At 40.9% G+C, this 24,557-nt stretch overlaps 2 protein-coding genes across 7 annotated transcripts; one reads left to right on the top strand and one right to left on the bottom strand.

Annotated features, from left to right (window-relative positions):
• Window positions 1–737: 737 nt before the first annotated feature.
• On the bottom strand, window positions 738–8,719 carry LOC310704789 (uncharacterized protein). Of its 6 annotated transcripts, none has more exons than XM_083498782.1 (6): window positions 7,777–8,719; window positions 7,323–7,411; window positions 6,323–6,372; window positions 5,745–5,779; window positions 4,004–4,048; window positions 738–3,487 (listed from the first exon to the last, which is right to left on the bottom strand). In XM_083498782.1, exons 2-6 carry the CDS (start codon window positions 7,346–7,348, stop codon window positions 3,287–3,289), a joined length of 357 nt encoding a protein of 118 aa, XP_083354908.1. In that variant the 5' UTR covers window positions 7,349–7,411; window positions 7,777–8,719; the 3' UTR covers window positions 738–3,286. The 6 variants fall into 6 exon arrangements, 5 of the variants coding, with proteins under 5 accessions (XP_083354908.1, XP_083354909.1, XP_083354907.1 ...); XM_083498783.1 differs by having other exon boundaries at window positions 6,323–6,369; XM_083498781.1 differs by having other exon boundaries at window positions 7,323–8,719.
• Window positions 8,720–9,827: 1,108 nt separating this feature from the next.
• On the top strand, window positions 9,828–20,156 carry LOC310704760 (OX-2 membrane glycoprotein-like). The gene is made up of 5 exons (XM_083498725.1): window positions 9,828–9,928; window positions 13,519–13,851; window positions 14,189–14,506; window positions 15,811–15,962; window positions 16,873–20,156. The coding sequence occupies exons 1-5, from the start codon at window positions 9,877–9,879 to the stop codon at window positions 16,975–16,977; spliced, it is 960 nt and encodes a 319-aa protein (XP_083354851.1). The 5' UTR covers window positions 9,828–9,876; the 3' UTR covers window positions 16,978–20,156.
• Window positions 20,157–24,557: the final 4,401 nt, after the last annotated feature.

The raw sequence follows: 24,557 nt of genomic DNA, 5'->3' as shown, positions 1-24,557 counted from the left end.
CAAACCTGAGTCTTCAGAGGAAGTGCAACCCTATTCAACATAGGCTGAGCCCCTCTTCTCTGAACTGCCTTATTACTGACCAGAAGCACCTCTTCTCCTGTATAAAGCTTCAGTTTGTTCATTCACATCCATAAGATCAGACACTGAGGTCTTCACATGACACTAAATGTGTGTTTGTATTTACTGTGCCGGCTTTTTCAAAATGCAAATTATATCAGTAGTGGTGTTGACAATTAATGGTATCAGAGCGTTCATGTGGGAAAGGATTTAACTCTTTCCTCCCCTGCTGCAGTCCTGAGGAAAACCCCTCTTCTGGTGTCAGTAATGCTTTGGTAGGAAAAGCCCCATTAGCTCCAATGGGGGATTTCCTACCAATACAAATCCTTGCTTCAATGGAGGGTTTTGCCTCAGAACTGCAACGAGTGACTAAGGAGTTAAATAATTCTTTTCTACCTGTTGTATGGCAATAATTATGCTATTTGCATTTTTTTAAAAGAAACCCCTACATTTTCAGAGCAAAGCCATATTTAATGTCATGCATAGTAAAGGTAAAGGGACCCCTGACCATTAGGTCCAGTCGTGACCGACTCTGGGGTTGCGGCGCTCATCTCGCTTTATTGGCCAAGGGAGCCAGCATACAGCTTCCGGGTCATGTGGCCAGCATGACTAAGCCGCTTCTGGCGAACCAGAGCAGCGCATGGAAACGGCGTTTACCTTCCTGCTGGAGCGGTACCTATTTATCTACTTGCACTTTGATGTGCTTTCAAACTGCTAGGTTGGCAGGAGCAGGGACCGAGCAATGAGAGCTCACCCTGTCGTGGGGATTCAAACTGCCGACCTTCTGATTGGCAAGCCCTAGGCTCTGTGGTTTAACCCACAGCGCCACATAACTCCATAGCTGGAGCTTAATTCAGAACTTGAACAGCTCCCTTGGATTTAGATGGAAAGAGAAGGAGATGGTCCTGGGTTGTATCCAACATAGTGTGTTTGGTGTTCTACTCATGGAACAGGGCTTACCTTCCTCTCCTTTCCTGCCCCTCCCCCTAATCTGCTCCCTCTGTGGCAGATTATGAGGGTGTACAAGGAACTGTAGGGATAGAGAGCAGAATGAACCTTCATTGCGCAAGTGGGATGGCTGTGTTGGAGCCAACCCAATGAACTTCAAACCTCCAATGACCTCACCCAGAAATTTCATGTATGTGTTAAATATCATGAGGGACAAGATGGAACATGGGCAACAGGAGTTTCCCCAGTATCCCTTTCTGAAACTACCCTTCTGAGAATGACTAGAGCCACCTTAACAGGGATACGTTCATAATTAACGAAACACAGTATTAAAGAAAACCAACAAGGAATTCTTATGAAGGGACCCCAGGAGAGGAATCAGTAGGTGTTAGTTTCTTTATCCAATAGATTTGTAGCTTATCGTTCAATGTGAATAATTTCCAGGGTGGTTTACAGTGACAGCTAAAGGCCCATCACAATCACCAGTCATTACACTGTGACATTTAAAGAGAGAAAACACCTTTTTTTTATTTCTTCAAAGTTTATTTCAGATGAGGAAGTACCCCAATTAGGAGAAGCCCAAGAGACAGACCCACATGGGCAAGCAAACTCTTAGATAGGTTTCCATGATTCTGTGGAACTTCCTGCCAGTTAAGATTAAAGAGGGGCTCTCACCATTCAACTTCAGGAGCCTGCCAAATACTTTTCTTTTTCAGCAGGCATTTTTCAGGGAGTTTTCTGTTTTTATGATTACTTTTGATTGCTTTTATCCATTGTATAATTTTTAATACGATAATTTTTGTGTACACTACTAGATACTTAGGTAATTAAGCAGCAGATAAATATGTCAAATAAAATAAAATTTGGCTCCTTCTCTCCCGTGCATTAAAACTCTGCTGCCTCCACTGAAGCCAACCAAATCCCAGACTGACCTAAATCAGCCCAATTCCATTTGGGATCTGGGATGAGATCAGATCCAGCCTTTGAATGAACGACCATGGCAGTGGACACCAGCCACACTGACCAAAGCTTTCTTCCCTTTCCACTCATCACCTTGAGCTTTATTGCTGCTGCTGCTGCTGCTGCTGTTAATGACCTACATTCACCACAACTGCCAGGTAACAATATAAAAATGCAACATGAAAACCAGGTAAAACAATTTACAATCAAAAGAGCAGAAAAAGTCCTAACTCAATATATATATGTCTTATGAAGGCATTGATTTAGATTCTCTCCCTATTCCCTATGAATGCCTCTGGATCTGTGTGGATGTCATTATACAGTGGTACCTCGGTTTATGAACTTAATCCATTCTGGATGCCCGTTCTTAAACCAAAGCCGTTCTTAAATCGAGGCACACTTTCCCTAATGGGGACTCCTGCCGCCGGTGCCCTTCCACCGTTCGGCTTCCATTCGTAGACCAAGGTAAAGTTTGCTAACCAGAACACTACTTCCGGTTTTGCGGAGTTTGTAAACCAAATAGTTCGTAAACAGGGCTGTTCTTAAACCGAAGTACCACTGTACTGCACTATGAAGGTCCTAATGACTACAACAGCAGTGCTTGGGTGAGAGGGATGTTTATTGTTTTCTATTTTGTAAAATTTATACACCACTTTATTTTTTTATTTTTAAAATAAATACTAACTTTCACTAACTACAATAATAATTAGTGAGAAATAAATTGCTAAAATAAAATTATCACTAACACAATAAACAGTAAATTTATCACAATAAAACTAACAACAATCATTTAAGATACTGGAAAAGTTAAAATAACAATAGACCAAAATTAGATTAAAATCCACACCAGCTTTCTAAACATCTGGGTAGGGTGGTCTGGACAAAAATGCTCTTAGCAGGTGGAAAAAGGAGTACAGTGAAGGGGTCCTTCCTGATATCAATAGACAGGGAGTTCCAAAGTGGAAGTGCTGCCATATGAAAAGATCGAGTTCTTACAAATGCGGAACAAGTATCATTTGACACCTGCAGCCATGTCAGTTCCACTGCAGTTGAATGGTCATATATGAGGGGAGGAAATCTCATAGGTAAACTGAAGTTGTTCAGGGCTTTATATACTAATAGCAACACCTTGAACTTGGCCCAGTAGCAAATTGGCAACCAGTGCAGATCTCTGAGCGCAGGTGCTTATGCAATGCATGTGTCACCACCACCCCAAAATAACTTGAGGCACTATAGCTGATGCAGTGGGAAATATTTATGGCAATGAAGTTTTCGCCATTATGCTATGAAATGTAATGTTTTCTTATCCCAAAGAGGAGAACTAATCTTTCACAACATCATCATAGTCACTGTTGTACTGGAAGCTGGAAGAGCTCACTCTTTTCGGAATAACGATGACATCTTCATAGATGGTGGTAGTGCTTGTTTTGTGTCCTTTAATGTCATTTCCTCTAATAATATGGTCAAGGGTAGCGTAGCATATTTCAGAGGGCTCTGTAGAGACTTTGTCATCAGTGTTCTCCTAGGGAGAAAGAAATCAACTTTAACATAAAAAATGCAGCTTTCAATTGTGTGTGGAGACCGTAAATGAAATTCTTCTGCCTAATACTGTTACCAATCATTGGTAGTGCAGCTAGGAACTGGATAATCTGTCAGTTGTGGTTTCCCCCCAGTTTATCATTTTATCTATCTTAACTTCAGTTTTCCAAGTTTCCACACTTAGTCATGTTTGTTTGTTTTTAATGCAAAATAATTTGGCTTGGCCCTCCCTTGAAGAGTTTACTTCCCTACCCCAGTCACAAAATTGTTTGGGGGGGGGTGCCATCAATTATTTACTTCCAACTTCATTTAGCCACTATTTTTGAGATATTATTGGACTCCCAGCAACTGTATATATGACCAGTAGCCAGGGGTGACTGGAGTTGGAGTTCTGTAATATCTGGAGTCCCTGTAAGTATTTAACTCCATACTTCAGTATCATGGATTTCAGCAGGGCTCTGTCACAAATATATTTTGTTGGTTTCTGCTTGGTATTCACCTGAGCATAATGAGATATGAGTCTCCCAGAATAACTCAGCCATTCCTATAACAACAAAAAATTCTCTCAGTGGTTACCTCTGCTGAACATTGTCAATTTTCCCAGTTCGTATGAGGCCATCAAGTTCACACAGAATTTATGACTCATCCTTATGCAAAACCCAAACTTCTCTTTACACTCCTTGGCCTTAGAGCATGACACCAGAATAGGAACCAAATGGGACAAGAGAGTTCAGAACGCAAGTAAATAAATAATCCCTTCTTAGTGTAACACAATTATGCTCTAGCAGGGCCTCTTTCTCATTTATCAGCTTGACCTTAGGTATTACATATATGACTGAAAAGATATTGAAGCAACATTTTGCAATCCTAAAGAATTTGTTACCTTTTTAAAAATATATTTATTTATTTAACTCATGCATTTAAATCTTGCCTTCTAGGGTAAACACCAAAAGAGGCAGCTTTTAGGAATTAATAAGTACAATACGGCCTGACCTGTGCTATATGTTTAAAGCAGTATTGCTCCACTTTAAACAATCATGTCTTCCGCCAAGGCATCCTGTAGTTCATTAAGGGGTAATTGAGAGTTGCTAGGAGACCCCCTTCCCTTTACAAAGCTACAATACTCAGGTTTCCTGTGAAGAGGTGTTTGCTTACTAGGAACATAAAATGGGAAGGGAAATACAGTATTTTTCGCGCCATAAGATGCACCTGACCATAAGACACACCTAGTTTTTAGAGGAAAACAAGAAAAAAAACTATTCTGAATGAAACAGTGGATGTATGATTTTTGTAGCTCATGCTGTGGCCACAGACATGTGATCTGACAGTGAGTTTGGGGTAGCCCAATGCAAAAATCCTGAGGATCCATGTGGATCCGTGTTTTGTAACCATGTTTTTGTGCCATTGCAACCCCACGAAACAGTGGATGTGTGGTTATTTGGTGCAAGCTGTAGCCATGAACATGCTATGTCATCTGATGGTGAATTTGGGGTGACCAAATGCAAAAATCCTGAGGATCCATGTGGATCCATGCTTTGTAACCACGCTTTTGCACCATTGCGGCTCCATGCAACAGTGGGTGCATGATTTTTTTTGGTGTAGTCTGTAGTCATGGACATGCTATGTGATCTGATGGTGAATTTGGGGTGACCCAATGCAAAAATCCTGAGGATCCATGGGCTTTTACCTCCCCCTTCCCAGGCAGCCTCCTTTATCCCTAGTGTCCCTTTTCTCCCTCCCAATCGCTTGCCGATCAGCTGCTTCCTTTCAACACTCCCTTTCCTCTTGTTTGCCTTAGCTGGAGCAGTTTTTTGCTCCTCCTTTTCTTCTAATTTCTCTCCTCATTGCTTTAGTCTTCCTGTCTCCTCTCCTTGCAAGTTCGCTGTCTTTACCTTCCCCCTCCCAGGCAGCCTCCTTTATTGCTAGCGTCCCTTATCTCCCTCCCGATCACTTGCCGATCAGCCACTTTGTTTCAACACCCACTTCCCACTTTCAAAAAAGAAAAAAGAAAAAGTATTATCTGTTTTCTCCCCTGGGCAATTCGGCTCCAGGGACCACACATTCACCCCATAAGACACAAAGACATTTCTCCTTACTTTTTAGGAGGAAAAAAGTGTGTCTTAGTTACTGTATGAAAAATACAGTAACTATTGTCACTTTGAGCTCCTCAGAGGGAAAACAGGATATAAATATAAATAATAAACACAATCTTGAAGAGGATAGGAAAAATCTTTCAGTACCTCATCATGAACTGATGAAACGTCCTCAGCTTGTACTGGAAGGAGAAGCAGAAATAAGATTTGAGTGTAAAAATAATTACAACAACATTGAGGTAGGCATGAGAAACTACAAATATCATGGATCCTGCTTCCTGACAACAACAACAACAAAATTAACTTTCCCCACCTAATTTAGGCAGCAGAAATAAGAAAAGCTTATGGTAACTAGGAGTGGGCTTTTTTCGTGAAAGCTCACCTCAGTTCTAATACTGAAAAAAACCCAAAGCCCTTTGCTCAGTCGATCTGAAAAGCGTGAAGCTCTGCTGCAGTGCTGTCATTTTCACTTCTACAAAGCCTGTTTATCTAGAATTCATTTTTGTTTCCTTGTGTTGTGTCAAGCGAGTTGTGATCCACACTTTCCTGTACAATTTCCCATCATGTGGGGAAAAGCCAATCTTTGGAGGAACTTTGGAGACCAAATTTAATTGCATAACCTGCCTTTGCCAGTGTGCGACTGAATGCCGCCCCAAAGTGGTGATGCTCTAGAAGCCCCCCTAGCAGGCTCTGCAATAGGCTTAGAGAAGTAACTACTCACTCACTTCTGATGTGAAAGCCTTTCTTTCTCCTCAGGCAGGGCAAAGGCTTTCTGCTGCAACATAAAAACCAGAGAAGCTGTTTGAGAATGGAGTTCAGCCACAGTGTACAAGTACTGTAAATGCTTTCCCCTTCTGAATATCTGTTAGCACCCATTTCTCCAACTCCTTGTTTCATCTGGGTGTCTTACTAAGGCAGAGGCATGTCAAAGAGAGATAAACTGATCCTACATACAGAAACTCTTACATGAATGGGTGTGTGAAGTGATTCGTGGCACAATAGCAAACACAAGACTTTAGAATTGTCTTTCTTTCTTTGCGTTGGTGTCCATGTTTATATGAAATAATGCCCACACCCCATCTGACTATGAAATGGTCCTGCTAATAGGGAAAAGGGAAAGTTTCAGTACAGTGCGGCGAGCCCACAAGTTAACATAGGAAGCTACCTTATAATAATGAATTAATAGAAATAACAAATTAATAGAAAAATGCATAGAGTTCATGAAAGCCAAATTGGATGGCATTGTCTAGTGGATGGAGGGCTTATCCCTAACACTTCAGCCTCATCCCAAAGAAGTCCAGCCTTAAGATGGTAGAACATCACAATCCTTTAGGTTTAGGATCCCTCTTCTGTACATCTAAGTTTGAGATCCTCAAGCATTATTAAACCCAGCCTTTTTCCCTGGCAGGGATTCAAGGTGGCTTAAAGATAAAATAAGAACAGTTAAAACACAGAAAAAGAATAATTAAAAAAACAATTAAACATTAATAGAATTAAAACTATATCTACATATCTATAGCTATATATTATAGATTAAAAACATGCAGACATAGGATGCCAAGTATACAAGAAGCCTTGTCTCCCGACATCATTTTATAAGTACAACTTTTATTAAACCATTGAAGAAGTTTGGTCCATTATCTGCTTGAACTGGGAAAGTCCAAGGTTAAATCTGGAGCTGGGATAACCTGAATCCCCTCCCACTTGAAGTAACGCTAAACGTACCTTTCTTTGCTTCCTTTATTCCCCATCTCTTCTGTGAGAGTTTTCAACTTCCCCTTCCTTCCTTTTTTGAGTGTGTTATAGTAATTGCTCTGCCAATAACGTTAGAAGAGTGAAATCCCGTCAGAAGGTATAAACGTTCTTTCACATGGTTTCCGTAACCAAAATCAATAGAGTAAAATGACACAGCAAAGAAATTCCCCTTTTACATCACAGGTAGGTGTGTAGCTGCCAAAGAGATAAATGATGTCACTTCTTCAAAGTGATATGTCAGAACAGGCTAATTGTGGCTTTCTAGTAACGAGAGAGGAAAGACCCAGGTGATATGGCTGGGATTCTTTTTGGGGGGTTCGTCATGATTCATCATCTGACTTTCAATGTGCATCACCTTATCTCCGGCTAAACATTTTGCCCACATGATAAAATAGCATAAGAGAAGTTTGCTCATAAAACGTACCACACAATGTTGTTCCTCTTTCGTTTGCAAAGCAGCCTGATGTCCACCTCCTCATTTTTCATCCAGTGTCCCCAAGCACAAAAATAGAAATAAATCCTGGAAGAAGGTTTAAACATTCATGTTACAAAAACTGTGTTTTAAGGAAATAAATAAGAAGAAGTTGGTTTCTTGGGGATAAAGATCTGTGTGTACGGTAAACTTTTTGCTATCTAGTGGTTTCTGGGTGTTTCCCTTTTATAGCACATATCGTAAACTGACAACATGGGGTTTTGAAGTATGATGAATTATGCAGCCAAAGTGATTAGTAAAATGTTTCTTCTTTAGAATGCTGTGTCATGGATGTAACACTATTGACAGGGTTGCCATATGTTTAGGAATTCCAGGACATGTCTTCTTTTTGGGGTCCTACATGCCCACCTGGAGAGAATTTTACATTTTAAAGCAAATGTTCAGGATTTTTGGTTTTTAATTTTTTTGGGGTATGTGCAAGGGCAGCTCTGGTTCAGGTTCTGGCTCTGGCTTGGCTCTAAAAAAGCTCAACAACTTTTTGTGTCCAGATTTTTACCCCTTGAAATATGGCAACCCTACCATTGACCTTGTCTGCTATGTATGAGACATCTTGGGTCTGTAGAACCAGCTGAGCATTGGAGTCCATAGAAGCTCAGGGTAAAACATGAGTAAATTCAGTGCAATAAACAGTATTTGGTCTTATTAGTCTTTTGGTGTCTGGCCTACGAGGAGCTTATGCTGTTGTAGGAACATAGGAAGCTCCCTTATACAGAGTCAGAACATTAGTCTATATAGCTCAGTACTGTCTACACTGGAAGCTGCTCTTCAGGCAAGGTTTTCTTCCAGCCCTACCTGGAAATGTTGGAGTTGAACCTGAGACCTTCTGCATACAAAGCAGGTGCTCTACCTGAGATATGGCCCTTCCCTGGTAGAATCTCACACTAACTTGGGCATATAAAGGCCAAGAAAGTGCAAGGCTAATTGGCTGGGCATCTGTCCCCACAATTGAATATGTGAGCACTCATGGTGAAAGGGGCCAAGCAGGGGTAGCCAACACAGTGCCCTCCAGATGCTGCTGAACTACAGTTCCCATCACCCCTGGCCATTGGCCATGCAAGCTGCGGTTGATGGGTGCTGGAGTCCAAGAACATTGAGAGAGCATCACCTTGGCTATCCTTGGGCTAAAGTCTTGAGCCAATGTGTTGCCTGAGGATAGCTTTAAAAGATTTTAGTTGGTATTTTAAAAAATGATTTTTAGATGTCCTTTATTATTTTTGAAGGTTTTAAATAGGTTTATTTAATTTTAATTATCCTGTTTCTACTAACTACTTTGTTGTTTGCTGCCTTGTGCTCTTTTGGGAAGATAAGCAGACTAGAAATTTGATTCCTTTGCCATTTCACCCCTTCATGTCTCCTTCTTGGTTATAGACAGTGGGGAAGTCAGGTAAGCAGCACTGCCCTGCTACCTACTATTGGAGAAGATGTGAAAGAAATAGGTGCCTATAGGCACATGTGGCGGCCTTGCCTGAGAGCACAAAGTTTGGGGGGAAAGAAGATTTAGAGAAATAAGTGTTGTCATGGGTCAAAGTTGTAGTGTGCTCAGTGCTTTTATTTACTGTCTCAAGTGTGAGGAATCTCAGACCCAAAGGCCGATTATGCACTCCAGGCCTCTCTATTTGGTGCTTAAGACTCTCTCTCTAGGCCAGGCCCTTTTTGAGTGCTTTTGCCTGGCTAGAATGTGTCCCACATTCAAAACAGGGACAATAACATTCAGGAATGCAAAGCTTCCTTTAGCTTTAATATGGAAATGTTTCTCTTCTCACTATCCAAAGTCCTGAGATATGAAAATATCAGTTTCTTTTGAAATGGAAAAAGATAAGACCAATTAATTTAATTTGTTTATAGTTAAAATGGGCCAGGGTGTGTGGGTGGGTGCGTGGGTGTGTGGGTGTGTGTGGGTGTGTTCAATTACCATCAAAGTGTAGCTGTTATGAAAGCCAGTTCCCCCTGGGAGTATCCAAAGCAGAAGTAGCTATATTTCTGAATACACAATGCAGAACTGATCAGTGGACAGCAGACTACAGAGGCAAGATGTACTCTGCGTTTCGGCTCACCTTCGTATTCTGCATGATGGTGATATCTGGTGAGTACTGCACCATGGCAAGCTAGTTTAATTCAGGCCCTGGGATGTCAGTGCCTGGAGTGGTAGGGCAACTGTTGGTCCCACTAGGTCTGATGCTACCATACCCTTTTACATTTTTTGGTCAGGACTCCAAGTGAAAACTTGTGGTTTTGCTGCTATACGGCAGCTGTCCATTGTTCCTGGAGGTATTTTAAGGTAATATAGCAGTTGCTGTGCAACAGCAGCTGCTTTTAAAGTCCAGCTAGTCCTTCTCCACTGCTGCTCATTGGCTTATGCAGGGAGTGGTTGCAGGAATGAGTGGTGGTGCTCAGCCCAGAAACATCAGCTGAAGTGCCTGCAGCAGCCACTGCTGTCTTTGTTTGTCGAGAGCAGTGTAGTGTAGTGCAGCGGAAGGTAGCTCAGACCTGGTTTTACCCTTACTGTATGCTGTTTTTATTTACAGATAAATGCACATAAGGTGGTACCTCTAGTTACAGATGCTTCAGGTTACAGACTCCACTAACCCAGAAATAGTACCTCGGGTTAAGAACTTTGCTTCAGGGTGAGAACAGAAATCGCGCAGTAGTGGTGCGGCAGCAGTGGGAGGCCCCATTAGCTAAAGTGGTAGGTACCTCAGGTTAAGAACAGTTTCAGGTTAAGAACGGACCTCCAGAACGAATTAAGTTCTTAACCCAAGTTACCACTGTACTGTAGTTTAATTACTGTATTTGCAAAATCCCTGTGAAAATGCCACTGATTCTCTAGCACAGCTGTTCCTAAACATTCCCCCTGCAACAGACCACTTGAAAATGGCTGTGAGTCTTGGAAGACCATTTAATTATCTTTCTGCCTTTTGTAGCCATTGCAACGCCACATCGTTTTTGTTGTATTTTTATTCATTCTATCATTTCTCATGTATTGTACTTTTATTATATTACAATTTGAATTCCATTGAGTTCCACTTGTAATCTTATAAAACACAACAGAAGAAATAGAAGAAGCATTACAAATTACAACTGAAAATCCATATGGATATTTAATGTAATGGATGTGCCCTCTCTCATCTTCAACCGCAAATCCATAGACACATCACAGACAACCTGATCGAAGCTCATGGACCACTGGTGCTCCAAAGACTACCAATTGACATGTCCGATAATAAATGCTGGAAATGTAGAGAGACTGAAGGTACCTTCTACCACCTTTGGTGGACGTGCCCGAAGATTAAGGCCTTCTGGGAAATGATCTATAATGAAATGAAAAAGGTACTTAAATGTACTTTCCCTAAAAAGCCAGAGGCCTTTCTCTTGGGCATTGTCGGCCAATTGGTGTTAAAGAGGGACAGAACTTTTTTTATGTATGCTACAACAGCAGCAAGAATACTTATCGCGAAGTATTGGAAGACGCAAGATCTACCCACTCTGGAAGAATGGCAGATGAAAGTGATGGACTATATGACATTGGCCGAGATGACAGGCAGAATCCGCGACCAACAAAAAGAGACGGTGGAAGAAGATTGGAGAAAATTTAAAAGCTATCTTAAGGACTATTATAAACTTAATGAATGTTAAAGTGTTGTGGTTCCTAGAAATAAAGGGATACAGTGATATAAGGTCAGAACATAGAGAGGACTAAGATGACAGAGGTTGGAAAGTAACAATTGGGAGTTGCTACAAAATCTTGGACATTGGGATGCAGAAAGGGGGGGGTATGGGGAAGTCCCAGAAAGGAGGGTTATGAAAATATGTTATGAAATTATACGTGTATGTTTGTCTTTTTAAGTGTTTGTTTGTTCTTTAAAAATTTTTGTAAAATCAATAAAAATTTCATAAAAAAAACACAAAGACTACCAATTGACATGTAACAAAAATGTAACATAAATGTAGTGAACTAGACCCTGTAGTGAATGAAAATGATCTGTGCCATGGAGCAACAGGACTGAGCCCTGCCACCTACTTTTTATTCAAGGTTCAAATCTGGAACATAATAGAATATATGGGACAAGGCGTCTCACATTTCAGATCCTGCACCAAGAAGGTGGTTGAACTGCTTCATTCATTCATTTATTCAGGAAAATGTATGAATTGCTAAATAGAAAAAGTAAATATCGTAAGTGGTGTACAGAAAATGATTATAAAATAATGATCAATAAAGACTCAGATGAAATCAGAAACACTTTTAAAACAAGTCTACATAACAGAACTATATGTCTGGGCTAGAGGTGAACTCTAGGGACTTATGCATCATCTCTGTGTCATTCAGGTGGGCCCCGAATGCTGTTCTCTATACAGCTGCCTTCAGCTGTTTCTGACCATAGGTTGTGTCTCCAGAGCAGCTTATCACTTATCATATGATGCATCTATTCTTTTGTTATTGTACCTGTTCTGTCACTCTTATACATGTTGCTTGCTGAGAGTGTAGCTTTAAAAAGAAGCTTAACATATTTCAAAGTCACTTCCAGTTCTTTGATTCTCTGATTTAATGAAAAAAGTACCTCTGAGCAGGTTATAGAACTTTGCTTCAAGTGTGCATTTCTTACATCAGTGATTATGGAGAAATATTTCCAGATCAGAGAATGTTACTTCAACACAGCCTTGAGTTTCCACATGACTATCGAGAAGGTGGGAAGTTTGCAGTGTGTTGCTAAAGCTGATGATAGATGCTTTGTTTATTATTTTTTAGGGATGGAAGAGTTCACATTTAAGATCCAGTTCACATTTAAAGTTGGACCTACTATATTTGCCCTTACCAAAACAGGACATGAACAGCAACGGAAATCAGTTTAATTTTGCAGTGCAGTTTTGCAGCCAAGTAGTGTGTACAAAGGGACGCAGGTGGCGCTGTGGGTAAAAGCCTCAGCGCCTAGGGCTTGCCGATCGAAAGGTTGGCGGTTCGAATCCCCGCGGCAGGGTGCGCTCCTGTTGTTCGGTCCCAGCGCCTGCCAACCTAGCAGTTCGAAAGCACCCCTGGGTGCAAGTAGATAAATAGGGACCGCTTACTAGCGGGTAGGTAAACGGCGTTTCTGTGTGCGACTGTGGCTCGCCAGATGCAGCTTGTCACACTGGCCACGTGACACGGAAGTGTCTCCAGACAGCGCTGGCCCCCGGCCTCTTGAGTGAGATGGGGGCACAACCCTAGAGTCTGTCAAGACTGGCCCGTACAGGCAGGGATACCTTTACCTTTTAGTGTGTACAAAAATGCATATACTAGGGTAAAGTGTGTGTACATATGCATATATTAGTGAAAGGAAGATATAAAAATGCATTTGGGGAAGTTATTTTGCAAAAATTGGTGTATTAGGCAAAATCTGCATAGAAACAGGTACGTTATGTGAGCACGGAAATGTAGATGCTATTCTTGAGGGCTATAAAAAAACAGCGGTGGAAATTTGGAGAACTGAGCTTAAGATAGGAGAAATGAGAATCCGAGATTGCCAAATTGGACCATCCCTGTTTATGAAAATACCATAGGAGTCTGGCGTCTGGTGGCCATTGTGAGAACAGGATGTTGAGAGAACAGATGGACCTTTGGTCTGATCCAGCAGAATTTTCTTATGTTCTAAGCGTTTGTTGAGCTCCCAAGAATTTAAGCAGTCTTGGCTTCTTTTGCAGGTGCAACACAGGTGATTCACGAGCGGTTTCGGAACATCACAGCAGGAGAAAATGTCACTTTGCAATGTCGGCTGGCCAAAAAGCACGACGTTGTTCAGATCACCTGGCAGCAGGAGCAGGGGGAACAAGAGACCAACATGGCTACTTACAGTGAGGCTGGTGGCACTACAATACTGAGCAAATTCAAAAGAAATGTTCACATGTCCCAAAGTGGACTGATGGTTTCTGCCATCACCTTCCATGCTACACTCAAGGATGAAGGCTGTTACAAGTGCATCTTCAATGTATTTCCCATAGGACCCATCACAGGCAGGACATGTCTCAAGGTCTATGGTAAGAGTCGTATGATCTTAAAGGAAGCCTCCAATCTTACTGGAAGGCCAACAATGCCATGTTATTTCTTTTCAGCAAGAACATTTGTACTTGAAAGGGCAACGTTTCCTACATCAACCCTTCCCATGCTCTCAGATCAGCAGAGGGGGCTCTCTCTTTTTTACATCTAATGGCAATGACAGACACAGCCTTCCCTTGGTGGTGCCTTGTACTTATGAGTACATCAAGACCTCTTGCCATTTCAGCATCAAGTGAAAGATGTACCTGCTTTCTCAGGCTTCTTAGTTTTTAATTAGCAGTTACAAAGACATTTTAACTAGCTTCTTTTGTTTTAAAGCTCTAACACAACCCCAAGTGACGGTGAAGAGTGTATTGGATCCAGGCAATCCTGAAGAAGAAGTGGTGGAGATAAGCTGCTCAGCAACAGGGAGACCAGCTCCAGAGATCACCTGGAAGGTCACCAAACCTCTTCTGGTGGAGCCAAAGCAGTATGTCACCCAGCACCTAAACCAGACAGTGACCGTTGTCAGCAATTTTTCTTATGTCTTCCTCAAAGATGTCTGGGACAACACAATAACCTGTGTTATTCATCATCCATCTTTAAACACTGAACAAGAGGTGACTTTACCTGGGATTATACCTGGGATTATACATGGTGAGTTTGATGATTCTGGGTTTAACTTACTTACTTTTTTAAAAAAAGCTGATTGCATAGAACATTAAAAAAGAAGAAGACAACTTGATTGCAGGGTGTGCCCATCACCTCTAGTCTTTTAGCCACCTTTCTTCAGGGTGCTTGCAGTTTTGTGGCCTGTTGTGATCCGCATTGTTGGGCACAGGTTTCCCCATGAGTGGAGGGTCTTGCTTTTGGCCAAATCAGTAGTTCTATAACATTTCTTTTACTTGGCACTCCCAATATTTTTTAGCACCCTGTAGAATATGCATTTTCTAAATGCACCACCAATGCCACAATCTGAACAAAACATGGATTTTTTGGGAGGTGGGGTGGACGAAAGAGATTTTGAAGACCATACTACACTTTTGGAATAGCTAAAAATGAGACATTGTTTCCTGGTCGGTTGAAAGAAAGGCAGCTTCACAAATCATGATCTTACATGTGTTAAAATCCAGGACAGAAGATGGGGAGTGAAAATAAAATGATGTCCTTGGCTGTTGACTGTGCTTCTGGCTGTGTTGTTTATATAATGTGATGAATCTTTCCATGATAAAATACCTATGTTTATAAAGAAATGACATGTTAGGAAACAAGATGGTACTTACACCATGGTACTGCCTCGAATACTGTGCGTATGCCAGTGGTAACAACAACAACAACAACAACAACAACTTGTATGCACCAGCATCCACACCTGCCTACAGCACAGATGTTATAGTGCTGCCAAAATTATATAACACTTTTGTAACACACAGTGTAGATCTTGGGGATCAGTTAAAGAAATGGAGGGACAAATCTATCAGTTTCAGTTTCTCTCAGTTTCTCATTTTCCCAGTCTGAGATACATTTTTCCACATCAGTTTTTAAGTCCTTGTCCTTTCAACAACATTTTAGTGCTAATGTCTCATAATGTACAAATGTCTGTATGCACATTTGCATGATATACACATTTTACAAGGCAAGTTTTCTGAAAATAATGTGTTTTAGTATGCTATTTTCACTTATATATTCATTTGTATGCACACATCCCCCCAACATATGTACCTTTGCACATGCTATTTGGCTGGAGAACTACATTGCAAAATTCAGATAAGTGTAATTTTTGAAGGGTGGCTGTGTTTTGGTTCATGTATTGTTTTGAAACTACTAAGTGAATTGAAATTCCTCCCTATTGGTATACATCTGCTGAGCTTATTATGTATAGACATCAAGCTATTTTCCACTACTTTTTCTTATGCTGTTTCAGTAGCAATTCTTATTTATTTATTTATTTATTTCTGCAGTTCAAAATGAAGATCTGCTGCCAGGAACTTCTGTCACTATTGCAGTTTGCATTTTGGTGGCCATGTTTTCCCTTGGTCTATTGCTCTTTTTTATCTGGTACCGTTGGAGGAGGCTACACCCAGCCAATGAGAAGCAAGACCTTCTATGCATGGTAAATATATTGATTGATTGAGAAAGTAAGAAAGAATTTGACAAAGTTGTACAAAAAAGTTTTTTTAAAAAAAATATATAGCCACAAGACTTAAGATTTCAGGCTTCTAGACAGCCAGAAAACTCAATTTCAAAAAATAAGTTTCAAAAGTTGAATTTGAATTCTGAAATATTGCTGCATTTTGTTTTTTGTTTGTTTTGTTTTAAAAACCTCTAAACTAGCTTATACTGCCTATCTGGGCACAGTAATGCCTACTTTAGTAGCAAAAGTTTACCATCCAGCCTCTTTTATGGTCTAGATATTGAGGCAATTGATTTTGCTGTCCTACAGAGCATCCTTAGGTGGCAACCATCATAAAGTTCACTAGTAACTTGGCACCTCAGAATGTTTGTGATGCTGCAACATTCTGTAGAAGTGACAGAGAAGGAAGAGAAAAATTGGTACAAGCTTTACAGCAGGAATGGTTCATAAACTTTCCAGCCTAAGCTGCAATACTAGATGGTGCCCTTTCTCCATTCTGTGTATAGAAGTCTACTGGACTCGCAGTTGAATCTGATTTCAGAACTGGTGATGGAACAGCAGACTAGCTTAGGGGCTGAAGGGTAGACCATGTAGTACATGCAACTCCAATAAAGGGGAACATTGAAGCAGGCCACCAGTTCTTACCAGCACCTGCTCTCTGAGGTCCTCTGCATAACAGTAGGGATGGCCCTGCTGCAAAAACTAAACTCCTTTGCATCTTTAGAAGTCATCATACTTGCCCATGGTTTGAAGCCAATATATGGTCAATGTGAGAAGATATTTCTCAGCTGCAGGTTCTGAAGAGAACACATTTACGTGCAAAAGTCAGCATTCTCGAACTGCCCATCTAGTTCACCATCTTTAAAGTAAAATATGTCTCTGTTGATAGGTTCTTCCTGTATGTCCTGGATGCACGACGGGTGCAAGATATTCCTATACTCAGGAACACGTTGTAGTGGAACCATTTCCTGAAGAAAGCCTTCTGAACAGATGAAATATATTTTGGACAAACACCACCAGACTTTTAAGAATGTGAACTCAGAATGTTTCTGTGCGAACAGAGAATTGCCTGCTGGATTCTATATTAAGTTCATATAAAATCTTCAGTAGGATCTTCAGGAATTAAGCTACATTGCCCAATATTATGACTATTTATTGGGAAAATCTGTTTCTATAGACTAGAATAATAAAAACAGAACATATTTATTTGCTACATATTTTATGCATTGTGGCCACTGGAATTCTGAAACTGTGAACTCCGAGGGCCAGTTTGCTGTTGTGACACTTAAAAATGCAGTGGAAATTCAAATGAAAAATGACTCAGTCCATCTGATAAAAGTGAGTCAGACATGACTGGCTTGAAGATAAAGTTCTGATTCTGTTGTTGGGTTAAGGGAGGTGACATGTATGGAAAATACATATCAAAATATTTCAAGACCATTAGGGGGAAAAGGAAACTCATTGAACCTTTTTACATCATGTGTATATATGTGAGGCAGTCACAATAAAACATCTCACTAAATATTGAGAAAGCTTGCGTGTATATGTTATATTGGTGAATCATAATAAGAAAAAAAAAATAGATGACTCTCATTCACTCCCACCTTTGCTAGTGACCAGGGCTGCTCCCTATTTTCTGGTATCTAAACCTGGTAGAACGCTTCTGGTTTGCCTTTTGGAAAGATGTTAGGATGCTTTAAAAAATACACCAAAGGGTGGTTCTAAGCTGGAGTTGACCTTAAAAGCTCTAAACCATTTGAGACCAGCCACTTTCTCCCATGTATACCTACCTGAGTCTTGACATCCTCTTCAGAGGTGCTTCTTCAGATGCTTCTGGCAAGTGAAATGAGGCAGGTGACTACCGGGAAGAAGATGCTCTTGGTGGTAGCAGCCGGTTGTGGAATATTGTAGAATTGTAGAGTTGGAAGAGATGTAGGGTCATCTAATCCAACCCCCTGTGATGTAGGAATTTCAACTGGCTGTTATAATTAAACAACATGAGGAACCACAGTTCTCATAAAGGTGTCTCAGAGGGTGGCCTCCGAATGAGATTGTTATAATGGTTGCTGTTTTATTTAATTTATTTGTCGGTGGTTTATATGAGAAAAAGTCTCAAAGCAACTTTCTAAAAACTTTTAGAATCCGTAGTTTTAATGGTGTTAGCAATGTCCCAGTAAGCCAGAGGAGTGAGAGTTAATCATAAAAGGAAAAGGAGACAAAATCTTTATTAGCCTAAGATTCCCCGTGACGGGGTGAGCTCCCGTTGCTCGGTCCCAGCTCCTGCCCACCTAGCAGTTCAAAAGCACGTCAAAGTGCAAGTAGATAAATAGGTACCGCTCTGGCGGGAAGGTAAACGGTGTTTCCGTGCGCTGCTCTGGTTTGCCAGAAGTGGCTTAGTCATGCCAGCCACATGACCCGGAAGCTGTCTGCGGACAAACGCCGGCTCGCTAATGGTCAGGGGTCCCTTTACCTTTACCTTAATATCTCCAGGTGGGGGCAACAGCTCATTCATAAAAGAAAAGGAAAAATGCCATTGGGGAAAAGTGGTGTCATCATTCAACATACCTTTTCACGGGATAGTCTTGTGAGGGGACCTCAAACTCCCAATTCTTGCAATGTTCTTTTTTGTCAGACCATTCACCTGCCAATGCATAAAACTGTGGCTCCTATTTAACTGCAGTCATTGGCTATATCATATTTTATTATACAGTCACATCATATTCCATTCTAGACAAATAATACCACGAAGACGGTTGTATTTTATTGGGCTTGAGTTTAGTTGTCGTTTTTTCAACTAAGTGACTCATCGTTGGATGGGAAGAGCGTCTGATGCCATCTGGTGGTGCTTCTGCGATCAACGGCAACGCAAGCTGAAGTCACTTCTGAGCTTCTCAGAGAAACACCACAGACTTCATCTCTTGCATTTTTGGTCTTCCTGCCTCCTCCACTATTTACACCCCCCCCCCATACTTATAAATGTGTGTGAACTGAGCATGCCTCATGCCTCTGGAGAAGGGGGTGGTGGTGTGGTTTTGTCAGTGAAAATTCATGCAGCAATATTCATGCACCACCACCTTCTCCAGAGGCATAAGGCATCTGCCTTTAAGGTGCTATACTTTCTGTGCTTGCTGAAGCATATACAATGCAGAGTCCTTTCTACAGACATATCTGCCAATGTGCAGGGGCATAGTGTAAGGGGGGGGCAGTGGAGCAGTGGTCCAGGGTGCATATTTTTGAGGGGGTGCATTGCAGGCGCCCCTGGTGCAGTGAGGCTTGGTGTTCCTCTCCCAGTGTCAGTGGAACCAATAGAGAGGTTACCGATGGACTATATTGCCTAATTTTGTTCATGCAACAGTGATAGACTTTTATTTTCTGCAAATCTATTACATATTCTCTGTTCAAGAACTGCTACGCTTGGAGTTTCTATTATCACATGATTACAGGATTGGGACTATTGAAAGGCTTGTTTACCTCTGTGATATCGATTGATTACCTTCCGTATTTTGTTCATACAATATTGATTTATTTTATTATTTGTATCTCCATCATATATTCTCTGTTTAAGAATTGTGAAATATTACAGGTTATATATATATATATTGTTAGATCATTATTAGCCTCAATATATATAATGAGTTTTTTAAAAATGTTCAGATACACCTTTCCAAAAAGACCTGAAGCATTTCTGTTAGGAATGATTGGAGTGGAAATACCAAAAATAGATCAAAAACTGTTTATGTATGCTACAACGGCAGCAATAATTTTACAAGCCCCAAAATGGAAACAGGAGCTACCAACAATAGAAGAATGGCAGGTGAAAGTAATGGAGTATGCGAGAGCGGCAAAGCTGACCGTACGCATCTGGAACCAGAGTGAGCAAGCATTCCAGAAAGAATGGACTTAAATTTATATTATATTTAGAGACTAACTGTGCACATATAAAGACACTAGCAGGATGGAGATAGGGCTCACTTCATGAGAAGAATCAACATTCTATTTAAGACAAGCAAAGTTAAATATAGGATGGAGATGTTATAAATGTGCAAAATAAAATGTAACAGAAGGAAACCAGAAAAAGGACGGAGGGAAGTCGAAAGCTTGGCAGAGCAAATGATATAATGGTTGTTATGTTATGGTATTATATAATTATTAAAAGTTGAAAATTAATAAAAATTATATACAAAAGAACATTATTAGCCTCGTGTTGCCTGTTATTGCTTAAATAACAGTATTACTTAGGAGGACTGAGATGTGGAGATATGTTTCAGAGGTCCAGACTATAGGGAGCTCCAAAAAATCAATAATTATAATTTGGATTATAATTTGGTCTTTTTTATTTTAGCTTTTTATTTGTATTATGATTGGATATATTAATTGGATGTTTTTATTGAAAAATTAATAAAAATGTTTGTTGTTTTTTTTTAAAAAAAAACAATACAGTGGTACCTCTGGATATGAACGGAATCTGTTCCGGAGCCCTGTTCGCATCCTGAAGTGAACGCAACCCGCGTCCATGCGCGACTCGCCGCTTCCGCGGGTGACATCATTTTGACCATCTGCGCATGCGCGAGCGGTGAAACCTGGAAGTAATGTGTTCCGTTACTTCCGGGTCGCCACGGAGCGCAACCCGAAAGCGCTCAACCTGAAGCAGCTTCAACCCGAGGTATGACTGTATTGCTTAATATTGTCTGTTTTTGCAACACAGGGGATTTCCTTTGTTACTTACCTCTCTCAGCATCAGCGCAACCAACAGAGAGGAGCACCGTATCAGGCCATGCTGGGTGCACTGCTGTGGGTGTGCTTCATTCATGTCTGCCAAGTACTGTGTTGAGTGGCCAGGCTCTTCCTGTGTGGGTGGGCAGGCAACACAGTGTGGTTCTTCTTGGCTCCGGTGTGGGGTCGCTCTGGCAGTGTCAGCGGTGAGAGCTGGGAGGCTGGGGTGAGATCCTCCATCCCTCCACCCTTTGTGACCCATTCCGTGGCACACATGCATGCCCCCCCCCCCAGCACGCACGCACACCCCTGGTGCTGGGAGCTCATGGTACGCGGCTACCTATGTGTGAACACCAGGGTGGGGTTGAGCCGGTATACCATGATGGGATGGAAGGGGAAATAAGTGTAGACCCATTCTCGACCTTCACAAGGTTACAATGGCTTGGAAGACAGGACCTCAAGAGGGCCAAAGAAACAGCCTGCATACTACAACATATTTGGGTTAAGGATATTGTCTGTTTCTTCAGGACATAGCAGTTTCAGTAATCTATGTAAGAGCCTAAAATGTTTTAAAAGAAATTGAACAAAGTTGGTGCTAGAAGACCAGTATATTATATCACCTATTAAGGCCTTCAGACAATGCCTTTACTCTTCCAAAGTCACTAGAGTGGCACTATCTCTTTAATGAGAACTAATTCAGTGCAATTGTGTTTTGTTTACTGCTGTTTCTGCCAATTTCGTCCTCGGCCTTATCTGATCTCAGAACTGGGTGCCCCTTTAAGATCTATGAATTGAATACCTCTTAAAATAGTCTGTTACCTCTTGACTTTTTCATTGTTAAACAGGCCGGCAGAAAACAATGCTCTATACAAGAGTATCCTTTTCAAAAACCTGCTTTCCCCTTTACAGTATATCAGTTTCATGAATCTGTGACAGTAAAGAAGATGGCTCTTGTACAAATTCAGCAGGAACGCTTAAAAAGCTGGCTGGTTTGACTGCTAAGCTTTTTCCTTAACACTGGAACAAAAATTATAGATTCATTTCATTGCTTAAGGAAACAGATGTGCTTAATTTTTGTTTATTTTCAAAATGGGGTAGTGCAAATTCGTCCAGTAATTAAGAAAGAAAGAAAGAAAGAAAGAAAGAAAGAAAGAAAGTATATATATATATATATATATATATATATATATATATATATATATATATATATATATATATTTTCCTCTGGAGCTGTTAAAGAGAAGACACCATCCTTTTGATGATGTAATTATGGCTGCTGGTAACAATAACAGTAATCTGGAACTGTTAAAGAAGAGGCCATATTATTATAATAATTTATTGGGGGGGGGATTCAAGGCAACTTACATGTTACAGTAATATACATTTTAAAAAACCAAAAGAAGGAGTAATTAACATATAAAAAGTAACCAGGACCCTTCCCAAAGGGCACCTGGTGGTAGAGGAGAGAGTTTAGTCATAGAATTATAGAGCTGGGAGGGGCCACAAGAATCATCTAGTCCAACCACCTTCAATGCAAGACTGTTTTCCCCAAATCTTTGCCCAAAGATTAAGAGTCTCATGCTCTACCAACTGAGCTACAGTCTTTACAGAATCTTTTTAATTTGTCAACTTCTTAACACAAGCCTTTCAAAGCTGAACACATTTATTGGGGAAGTAAGATCCCAGAAATGTCTTTTTTTTTTTTTTTTGTTAAACATGATAGCGTCCTGTTCTTCATTTGGCATCTCTTGAGATTTGCTATACACAAGAGCCCAAAAAATGAGCAGTTGAGAGATTCAGAAGCAAAAAGAATACTATGATAATAGCTGGAATATTTTTTACGTTTTGCTTAATTTTTGACGTTAACATAACAATAACAAAGAAATAAACAAGGGAAGAGACCAAGGCCGGCCAATACATTTTTGCAACTGAGGTGAACCACAAAATGGCTGAGTTTGGTTTGAGCCGGGGGTCAATTTCTCTTGCAAAACCTCTTGTGAATAATTCAGAAATGAAGATGGGATCAGCACCCGATTTAGGGCACCGTAGGTGATTCCACTGCAAGGAGACCAAGCCGAGGGCACACAAAATTATAATAAATAAAAAAGGAATTATTGTGTAAATAATAAATATTTAAGTGGAGTGCGGGCTGCTCTGCACGCCATGACTGCTGCCAGCCTGAGCCAGCAAAAGAGGCCTGCATGCCTCTTTCTCCCACTTGGTCTGGTAGCGTCTCAGGCTGTCCTCTTTTTGTTCTTCAAGATATGGCAGCTATATATATCCTGTATGTAAACTTCGTGCAAGGAAATCAGGAAGAATGCTTGATAAACCAGTCATCTAGGAGCTCTAAAAGCAGCAATCAAATTTGCGTTCCTTAGGAAGTGGCAGCTGGATGACTCAAAGAGCTATTATGACTCAAAGAGCTATTATGCAAGAACGCAACCCAGACCATTCTTGCAGACCGCCTTGCTCACTCACTGGCTGCACATATGAGAGGAGGAGGCTTAGGTTGGTTCGAAGCTGGGTTGCCATATTTCAAAAAGTAAAATTCCTGATGCCCGCAAAATTGTGATTTCCCCATTTTTACACCCCAAAACCAGGACATGTCAGGAATTACCATGACTTATGGCAATCCTAGTGACAAATTTTCAGTTCCTTTTTTCCCATGAATATCCAAAACAGAATCTAAAATGTAGTTCCTTATTGGGGATGCTCATTCACCACTGTATAAAAGGCGGGACGAACAAATTGGGAACCAGTAACCAACTCCAGTCAGGTCCTAAAGGGCATCTGTTAAGACAAGAATGCAGAAACACAGAAAGCTGCTTTACATTGAGTCAGACCATTGGCCTATCTACCTGGAGATGACAGAATTTGAAAGCTGGGACGTTCTTCATGCAACACAGAAGTTCTATCAGTAGCTGAGGCTGCTGAACAGCTGAGGCTGTTGTTGGTGTTTTATTTTAGATCTTGTTGTAATCTATGTGAAAATTGTTGTTTAATTGTGTATTTTTTAATGTTTTGTTTATTGTTTATAGAATCATAGAATCATAGAGTTGGAAGAGACCACAAGGGCCATCGAGTCCAACCCCCTGCCAAGCAGGAAACACCATCAGAGCACTCCTGACATATGGTTGTCAAGCCTCTGCTTAAAGACCTCCAAAGTAGGAGACTCCACCACACTCCTTGGCAGCAAATTCCACTGTCAAACAGCTCTTACTGTCAGGAAGTTCTTCCTAATGTTTAGGTGGAATCTTCTTTCTTGTAGTTTGGATCCATTGCTCCGTGTCCGCTTCTCTGGAGCAGCAGAAAACAACCTTTCTCCCTCCTCTATATGACATCTTTTTATATATTTGAACATGGCTATCATATCACCCCTTAACCTCCTCTTCTCCAGGCTAAACATGCCCAGCTCCCTTAGCCGTTCCTCATAAGGCATCGTTTCCAGGCCTTTGACCATTTTGGTTGCCCTCCTCTGGACACGTTCCAGTTTGTCAGTGTCCTTCTTGAACTGTGGTGCCCAGAACTGGACACAGTACTCCAGGTGAGGTCTGACCAGAGCAGAATACAGTGGCACTATTACTTCCCTTGATCTAGATGCTATACTCCTATGGATGCAGCCCAGAATTGCATTGGCTTTTTTAGCTGCCGCGTCACACTGTTGGCTCATGTCAAGTTTATGGTCAACCAAGACTCCTAGATCCTTTTCACATGTACTGTTCTCAAGCCTACTTATGACTACTTTTGCTATGTTGTAGTCAATGTATTTAACTGTTGTATTCCCCCCTCCCCATGATGTAGGCCATCATGGTTTAAATGGTATGTATGTATGTATGTATGTACCACTGAGTTAATGCCCTC

Source organism: Podarcis liolepis (assembly GCF_965112155.1).
Source record: "Podarcis liolepis genome assembly, chromosome: 4".
In the NCBI taxonomy this organism is placed as follows: domain Eukaryota; kingdom Metazoa; phylum Chordata; class Lepidosauria; order Squamata; family Lacertidae; genus Podarcis; species Podarcis liolepis.
The sequence above is the reverse complement of the archived record's forward strand: the minus strand, read 5'-3'. Positions and strand labels throughout refer to the sequence as shown.